Here is a 9,568-nt window from a genome sequence, read left to right as displayed (position 1 = left end):
CAAGAATATTGTTGAGATGCAAAATGTGCTCGAGGCTCCAAAGTGAGGTTTTGGAGTTATAGAACGTGAATTAGAATGAAATTGGGTTTTGTGTGACACGAAATGGCGGATTCGATCTTACTGTTTGTGATTTTTAGACCCAAGATGGGTTCTTCACTAAAGAAACAAAGTAATAACAACATCGACTAAGTAGATGGTTTTAATAAAAATGACTAGTGTCAGATGAAAGGATAGAATGTTATAAGCATCTTGTATTAGGCAAGATCTTGGATAGAACGATATGTTGTTATGGGCTTCATGTATCAAGTTGAATGTTTGATTGACAACCACTTGGACTTCTCTTCAAAAAAAAGGTTGATTTCTTGGTATTCAAACTCGAGTGTAGGTGCCCACCATTGATGAAGCCCATGTGCTTTGACAAACTCTCTAGGCGTCTTTTTTACATTGTAAAAATGTGCACAAGGTATTAAATGGAAGGCTTTGCATTCACCTAATAGATACTTTTGGAGGGCTCCCCTTAAGGAGAGAGGGGCTGATAACTTTGATATGAAACCTACACCCAACTTTTGCATTAATTCATGACAACTAAAGAAAGAAATGTATGAGGAACAAATTGGGTCTTGTGCATTTACATAAAGGTGTGGGAACCAGTCTTTGAGAGCAAAAAATGATTCCAAAGCTTCTTCTCTACTACACGGGTCAAGAAGGAAACTTGAGAGACTTGCAGCAGTTACAACTCGAACAATGTTTAAAATCAGCTTTGATCGGTGATTCTTTATGTATTCAATTGGTGGTGACGGAAAAGGGGGGTTGAAAAGATGAGTATCAATATGGATGCCTTCTCGTGCAAGAGTTTGTCCTCCAAGCATAGCAAGAGCTGCACCCAAAGAATGCCCGGCTATGCTAACATTCTCACTTCCCACCTACTTGATTTCAAAACAATTTTAGTGTGATTTTACACAAGAGCCTATCAAACATAATAAGTAGTTGCCCTATTGAAATATAGATATTGAGCCAATTCATCGGACAAGAATTTGTTACAATCTTGCTATTTGGACATCATGCCAAATAACATGAGAATTAACTTTTAACACTATCCAACATGGTATGGGAAAATATCCCTATTTCCCTAGGCATCCCCATGTGTAATCCTATCATGATATTGTAAAAGCCCACATGTTAAACATATGATGCATGGTATGGGAAGAAAATACACATTTCCCATGTGGTACTCGATCTTGGTACATTTGTACTCCTATTTCGTTTCTAAAGCTTCATAAATTGTAAAATCATATCTTGTTGTTGAATACGATTAACTATCCATATTTTCATACATAATTCTATTGAGGTGTGGGAACATATCAAGATGTGCTTTTTATACTTTCGTGGATTGCATAATGTACATGTTTTTCGTGGTTTCATCAATCACGTAATATTGTAATATCCATTGAATTATACGGAATAAAGGCCCACATTTCTTGTGAGAAAACTTACTCTGTGTGTGTGAAGGGGGGGACAATACTTTCTATACTGTGGTGGGATCACAAAATGCAATTGTCTCCGGTTTTTCCAATACCTTCATAAATAAAGAGTAGGGGGATCACCAAAACACTTGAGATGCCTTACATACCAAAACACCCCTAACTTTAAACCTTCTCTTTTTGCAAGATTATCCCTTTGAGGTGGTAAATTTTGTACTAAAGATGAGCAAGATTTTGGAAGACTGGCACGAGAATGCCCCAACATTTTGGGTATTTGTTTTTTTTTTATACCACAATTGGCCATAAGTTTATATAAATCATGAGAATGCCCCTCCACAATGGTAAAAAGGTTAATGGGGGGAGAAAACATGCACCAAAACACCCTTGAACTTGTGGGTCAATCTGTGTTTATTAAAGTAGGCCTAAGCATTGAAGTCTTACCGAAAAGGGGTATTTGGGTATTTATTGAAAAGGGTATGTTTGGGTAATTATCCAAAAGTTAGAGTATTGCCCACCCCCAGAGACCCCTCACACACACACACACATGTTTGTGTGAGTGTATCACATAGTACATAGTACATACAATGCTGCTGGTGAGTGCATTACATACCTGATCAATGGAAACTCTGATGGCATGGAGCGCAGCCGCGAATCTCGATGTTTTATGGAGCTGATGAGTGACCAAATATAAGTTAGACATCATGTCACTGGGCATAGATTCTGCACTTTGAAGCATTGTCCCTCTAAATGCCACAACCAATTGCATTCTACCCTTCTCAGACATTTTCTTCAAATCCTCTTCTTCATTATCATCATCATCATCATCATCATCATCACAGAAACCATTCTGTTTAATGGTTTTCTTGAATATGGCACCTATGATTTGATCATTTTCCTCTCCTTCTCCTTCTCCTGAATCTCCCTCTCCTTCTTCCTCTCCGATGAAAGCTAGGAGTCTGTAGCCAAGTGGCATCCACCATGACGGAGCAAGGGCATCAATCCCTTCCCTCTCTTGCTGCCGATCTTTCTCTGCAACATACACTGATTGAACAAGTGCAGCCATCAAAGCATGTTTATCTCCCGCCGACAATTCCCTGCACAGTGATAAAAGAGAGACCCAAAACCAACAATTAGAAGAAATATAATAGATATATACATGTATGTATGGAGATCCAAATGTGTGTATGCATGTTATGTGTGTGTGTGTGTGTATGTATGTATGTATGCATGCATGCATGCATGTATGTATGTATGTATATATGTATGACATTGTGTATGAAAAATGTGTGGGTGTGCATATGTGAATGTATCCATGGAAGAGAACCTTTTGTTGCAGAGGTGAATTGGACCGGAGAGCTCAAAAACATCTTGATCGTCAACATTGATTATCATTGTTCAGAATCGAGCCTGGAACAATGGAACAAAAGGAAACTGAAGAGGAATGAGCTTGGGGGTTATCTTGTCGATTTATCTTTTACATTACGAGGAGGACGACAACAACAACTACTACTACTGCAATATGAATGACAGAAGAGAACTTCAATTCATGACCTTCAACTTGGCACATATGTGTATATCTACTTCTCCTATCTTTGGATCGATCATCAATTTTTCCCATCATATTTGAAAGGGACCTTGTACCCAACACATTCATTGCTATCCTTGCAAAAGAAAAAAAAAACTATTGTTGTGTTCCAATCAATGTGTTTAGGGGAGAAGGCAATTTCTCTTTCATGGGTAGGGCCAACACATAGAGCCACCTTTTTGGTGCACAAAAAAGTAGGACATTAAGTGGGTAGGAAAATTAAGAGGAAGCTTTACATGTATCGGAACTTCAATATTTTCAATATGCTAGCTACACCATCAAACCGATGTTATGGCAAATAAGGGTGCCTTTATTTTGTCCTAAACATAGTTTCCCCACCTCAGAAGTTGTGCAAATGTATCTTGAGGTTACCTATAAACACCTTGGATAATTTGTGAAACAAACCAACCATTAATGCTTGAACAATATGTGGATCCGCTTCTGTGAGCGACCCTATCACCGTCGAGGTGGAATGCTTTCACAAATATTCTTTTCTTGCGGATTACACAAACAATCAATTTGAATAGTTTCTTAACAATAATTACAATATTAGTGACAAATGCTTAATATGAGGTGAAAGCCAATGAAAGTGAATATAGGTTGTATTGTTCTCACATGGATAAAGGTTTTAATACTATTTATTGGAGTCTCCGCCTTCTCTTTGTAATAAAAGGCTAGGTAGATTGAACAATCTAGTTTTGTGCATGAGATTCATATTATCATTTCACACAATATTATGAGGTGTGGGACTTGGGTCCTACATCTAATGCAAAGTGCCTTTAGAATTGTTGTTAAATAGGTGACCAACCTTGGCATTTTTCTTGAGTATTGGGATTTGATCAAGGTAGACTTATATGTGGCCTATCAACAAAATTTCCATGATCCTTATATGCCTTCACATTTTACAAAGTGACTAATTTGCCTTATACCTAAGTCTGAGGGTGGCCCTATCACTATACTCAACATAATTTATAGCATCCTAACTAAACTACTTAGTAATTGCCTTCAAACTATGTTACATACAGTTATACACTTATATGGAGTACATGTTAGAAATATTGAGAGTCAAATAGATAGATATATAGAATTACAATCATAGAGATGAATATATGAAAACAAATTTTCTATTACTTATGAGAGTAGCTCGCAATGGTAGTTCACCCACACGCTCACACATTAGAGCTTAGATGGGATCTTGACCACCGCACTACAAAATTAGTGGGGACAGATAATGGTCACAACCACGAGTAAGAGTGGATTATATTCTCTATTTGGTCTAAGTGTAACATAAAATGTGCAAGTCAGTTGATAGTAGTGGAGATATTCCTTTTTTGTCAACTAACTTGTCACTTAATATGACCCAACTCCATAGATACAAGATGGTGCTGGATAGTACTTAAGTCAATGGCACATACTTCAAGACTAAGTACATCGTAACTTGGCCACAAAATATTCTTCTAGTTGACTTAATTAGTCAATCCTATTAGCCTACTTCGCTCTTGCCTAAATACATTGTGTCCTACTCATCTACGATTTCCTAGATTGACACCTTATCGACCCATATGGTCGGGTTGCACAATTCATTTGGGCTGCTATCACAAAATGTGCACTGTAACCATACATATGGGGATAAATTGACAACTTGGGGTTGATCATTGATTATATCTTAATCTAACAATATCTTAGATAATGTACAAACATTTGGGAATCAATTGCTATAGCTACCAAATTCAAACGGAGGTAAGCAATTGTTATGCTTGATTTTGAGAAAGTTTACGATCGTGTTGATTGGAACTTCTTGCGAAGTACATAGACTAAGTTTGGTTTCGCTTAGGAGTGGATTATAAGTATTGCCTTCTTATATTGTACAACACAAAGACGTGTTTTATTGGCAAGGGACTATGTACCTTTCTTTACCATCTCAACAGGGTTGCCATTTGGCTTCTTTTCTATTTCTTTTCTTTGTTGAAGCAAATGATTTTCTTTTCGATGGCTAATGACATTGGTCTACATGGATTGCCTATTCCGTTTTCAAGTGCAAAGTTAAGAGTAGCTAAATTCGTTGATGATATCACCTTATACTTGCACTGTAATGTCAAGTCAAATGAGGCTTCTTTCATCTGCCACCAAATATCCTTTGGTAGAGGGAGCGCTACATGCTTGATTTTTGGGTCAATAAATTTCTGTTTGTATTGAGTAGTTGCATTGTCATCAAAACCATTACCCCAAATTTATGGATGATAACATACATGTCAATTGAATTAACTGAAATAACGTAACATTCGACTTTCCTATAGATCATCGATCTTACCATTGAAGGAAACTTTCTCCATGAGCCTCGTGATTCGTTTGTGTTATTCGAGCATGGAAGCAGATATATGTTATGCAAAGCATTTTTCATTATGTTTGGAGTTGCCTTTTTCTTTCAATGTATGTTTAAGCAATCAGACTAGAGTATCATCAATAACCCTCTTCAAAAATGCACTTTCCTTTTCAAGAAAAAACATCCTTTTGTTGCACTTTATGGTTATGGGGGGGGGGGGGGGGGAGCAAATGGGAGGAAGCGCACCAAACTGTCGTTGTGTTGGGACTGTTCAAAAAACTACGGAAACATCAATCCACAATCGAGCAACTTTGTCTAAATCTTACGCACAGAAGTGGTGGTCGATCTCAACATTGTTGAAACGTTACTTGGAGGTTAGGGCGCACCCGCATACAGTTAATACAAGTAGGTTCTCACAAGATATGCCAAATTGGTGAAACGCAAGTTTCATCACGATTCAAAACTCGATGGGATTCCTCGGTTGTGTGGGTTTTCACGTGGCACCCATGGACACATGCACGCGTGATGGTGTATGGGTACATGTACACAATAGTACGTGTACGTGTACGTGTATCCGTATCCCTACGTGTATTCGTATTCGTATTCGTATTCGTATTCGTATTCGTATTCGTATTCGTAGTCATAGTCGTATTCGTATTCGTGTGTATGTGTAAGAAGAGGTGTCGATTAAGAAGAGATGATTGAAGCGGCTCTTCATTGTCTCTTCGTCTTCTTCTTCTGCATTCATCATCATCATCTTCTGATTTCTCTGGCCAGAAGATCAAAGCACGCAGCACAGGATCCATGGCATCTCTCTCTTCTGCTCTCGTCTCTTCCCCTTCTTCCACTTCGTCTTCTTCTTCCCCTTCTCTCTCTTCTTCTTCTTCATTATCGCCCATTATCGTCGCTGCCGATGGTGCTGCTCCTCCTCCCCCTTCTCCTGCGTCTACTCCATCCACCGCCACCGTTGCTGCTGCGTCTCCCTCCTCCGTCTCTAGAAGAAGAAGAAGAGTTCTCCCATGGCCTCTTTCTGCTCGTCTCTGTCGCATTATCTGCTGCTCCTCGTCCTCTTCTACTTCTTCTGCTTCTGCTTCTGCTTCCAAGGAGGAGGAGTATAATCGTAACATGCAACGCGAGATGCGAAATCCATACGAATATCATCATGATCTTGGTACGGATGCCTCTTCTCTCTACATTGTTTTTCCGTTTGTTTGCATAGAAAGGTTATTGCTTTCTCTCTTTACTGGTGTATTTAATTGGTTTACAGAATGTAAAAGATTTATTCTTTTGATTGATTGATGCATTGCAGAAAGAAAAAGAGAAGCTTGATTTTCTTTTCGGATGCTTGAAATGCTTTCATTTATTTCTGTCCAACTTCACTGAATTCGTTGCATTACAGAGAGGGAAAAAGTACATAATTTGCTTGCATTTCTTTTCAAATAAGCCAAATGCTGCCAAAAACTTATAATGTATAAGCGAGCTTCAATTTCATGTTTTTACACGTCAATTGATACGTCCACTATTTCTTTTAAAGTGCTAGGAACAAAATGTATTTACCTACTCCTTTCTAAAGCCTTAATAATGAACTCTAATTTCATCAGGTCGCAGCAATTTTGATTTTCTTCTACATGCATTTTAACTCCTCATTTGCTCATCCTTGACTTAGACTGAGAAAACAACCAGTTTCTTTGATTTTGTACCATTCTAATCCAGATCTTTTGAAAAACATCAGGAATTTATTACACACGTATTCTTGACAATATTATCGTGGGGTCACAACCACAGACAGTGGTTGACATCGATCGGATTTATAATGAAGAAGGTGTAAGAGCAATACTGAATCTTCAGCAGGATAAGGACATCGAATATTGGGGAATCGATATAAATCCGATCACTAAGCGTTGTGATGAATTGGGGATTGTCTACATGAGAAATCCTGTAAGTCCAGACCCAAGTATTTGCATAATTCAATGTGTATGTATTCAAATACGTTACATATACAGACATGCATATACGTGTATGTACCTACACACATGGAGACTTCACATTCATATACACATCCACTTACACTTATGTTTATGTGTATGTGCATGTATGTGTTCAAAGTGACGTGTAAGGTGTGAACATGGAAGTACCCTTAATTTGATGGAGATATACCACAATGACACTATGTTAAAAAAAACCTGAGTAGATCAACCCCAGGTGTGGCACGAAATTGTGTTAGGAATTTCCACAATATCAGAAACTTAGTCACGGGTAATCAAGTAAATACTCAACAAGTTAGGGGCATTTTGTGTTTGTATTTTCCCTGTATCTAATTGGTACTAATAGTTCACTTGTGCAGGCCAGAGATTTTGATCCAAACTCATTGAGAGAGGAGCTGCCAAAAGCTGTGTGTGGATTACAAAGGGCAATTTCGGAAGGGAAAACCGTCTATGTTCATTGCACCGCTGGGCTTGGTCGTGCACCTGCTGTTGTTATTGCTTACCTTTTCTGGTTTCATGGAATGAATGTGAGTCTCTTTGTGTAGATCATTATTGCATATTTCTTTGTGGGTTCTTTTGAATGATTGTGAATCTCATCTTTTGTAGCCATTGCATATTGTTTCTGGTTTCATGGAACAAATAGGAGTCACCTCTTTGTGTAGATCATTTGTTTCACGGAATGATCGTGGATCATATCTTTGTATAGGTAGTTTGATGTTGTTTCGAATTCCATGAAATGAATGTGAAACCATGTTTGTGTAGCCATTGTACATCGTTTCTGGTTTCATGTAATGCCGTGGATCATCTTTGAATAAGGAGCCACAATTAATGGATAAGCTTGTGATGGAAACATTTAGCATAAAATTTGGAACGATTTAAACAACTTGGTGTTGTGATGATGGCTCAGCTGAATGATGCTTACAAGTTTTTGACATCAAAGAGACCATGCGGTCCAAAGAAGGAAGCAATAAGAGGGGCAACATATGACCTTGCCAAAAATGATCCCAACAAAGAACCCTTTGAATCTCTACCTGAAGATGCTTTCACTGATGTGGCACCTTGGGAGAGACAACTTATTCAAGACAAAATATGTGGTATGCGCAATTCACTTGAGAATGCATAGGTAATCATTTGAACCCTCACTTTGTTTCTAAAGTGCTTGTCATATAAAATAAAAACTGCAAAATATCCTGAAATTTTAGCTAAACCTTTTCAAATCATTTACAATATTTACCATATGTTTTGCCTCTTTTGGATAAATCTTTCAAAAAACCAAAGTTCTTTGAAAGAACTAGCCATATTGGCAATTCACTGCCTTTTATTTTTTCAGGGACTACCAATTAAGTATTTCAAAGAAAAAAACAGTGATATTAGTATCACTTAATCTATGTTCAGGAATCCTGTCACTGTAAAGCTCTATTCGAGGAGTCAACAGATTTTAATCGCGTGCATGGAAATGTTTATAACATGGTTGACTTGATGCTTCAGTTATTAATTGATTCAGGCAGCAACAGGTAATCATATGAAGATTCTGCATCACATTATTCAGGTAATCTTTAATTTATCTTTAAGAAATAATCTAAGGGCAATTCTCGTGGTTGAGATGCTGGCGGTACCATGTAATTTTCTTCATACTAAAAGTAATGTATCTTATTGAAACTCAATGGTTCTTAACTTAATATAAAACCACCTGTTTTGTGAGTATTTGTTGACACCATCAAGATACATTTTGCCCATTATTTTAAATCTCATTTCCACTGTTCTCCTAGAAAGCATTAAATGCTTGTTTGATACCATTGCACGGTGATTATATACAAAATCTTGCAGCATCTGTTCATGAGCTTTGGTATTATACATTTGTCAAATTTATCCGGTGAACCCATATGAGTACCTTATCTAACACATTTATGAAATCATTTGAGAAAACATTGTCTTTTGTTTGCTTCAATAGCAAGCCATTAATTAGATTGAATGCTAACGAAAAATTGTTGATGTGCCATTGTTAATTCAACATTCGGTGGTTACATACACCCCATAATTCTACATACCTCATTTGTATACACGGTTAATTTGACATAATTTTCTTTGCAAACAAATTTTCCTGATTACCCTATGCTATGCTCAAAATTTTGCATCTAGTAGAGGCCATGGGACATAAGTTATATCTATTCATGTGTGCTCAAATATTTACATT

At 37.5% G+C, this 9,568-nt stretch overlaps 2 protein-coding genes across 2 annotated transcripts; one reads left to right on the top strand and one right to left on the bottom strand.

Moving 5' to 3' along the window:
* Positions 1-229: 229 nt before the first annotated feature.
* LOC147868896 (GDSL esterase/lipase At4g10955-like) lies at positions 230-2,971 on the bottom strand. The gene is made up of 3 exons (XM_087324465.1): positions 2,806-2,971; positions 2,092-2,575; positions 230-923 (listed from the first exon to the last, which is right to left on the bottom strand). The coding sequence occupies exons 1-3, from the start codon at positions 2,871-2,873 to the stop codon at positions 303-305; spliced, it is 1,173 nt and encodes a 390-aa protein (XP_087180591.1). The 5' UTR covers positions 2,874-2,971; the 3' UTR covers positions 230-302.
* Positions 2,972-6,128: 3,157 nt separating this feature from the next.
* LSF2 (dual specificity protein phosphatase (DsPTP1) family protein) lies at positions 6,129-9,078 on the top strand. The gene is made up of 5 exons (XM_087324453.1): positions 6,129-6,560; positions 7,122-7,327; positions 7,734-7,901; positions 8,282-8,497; positions 8,705-9,078. Exons 1-4 carry the CDS (start codon positions 6,194-6,196, stop codon positions 8,495-8,497), a joined length of 957 nt encoding a protein of 318 aa, XP_087180579.1. The 5' UTR covers positions 6,129-6,193; the 3' UTR covers positions 8,705-9,078.
* The last annotated feature ends 490 nt before the right edge of the window (positions 9,079-9,568 follow it).

Source organism: Azolla caroliniana, unplaced genomic scaffold (assembly GCF_043228905.1).
Source record: "Azolla caroliniana isolate FFs.n. ecotype wild unplaced genomic scaffold, voAzoCaro1.0.p SCAF_1, whole genome shotgun sequence".
NCBI lineage: Eukaryota > Viridiplantae > Streptophyta > Polypodiopsida > Salviniales > Salviniaceae > Azolla > Azolla caroliniana.
The sequence above is the reverse complement of the archived record's forward strand: the minus strand, read 5'-3'. Positions and strand labels throughout refer to the sequence as shown.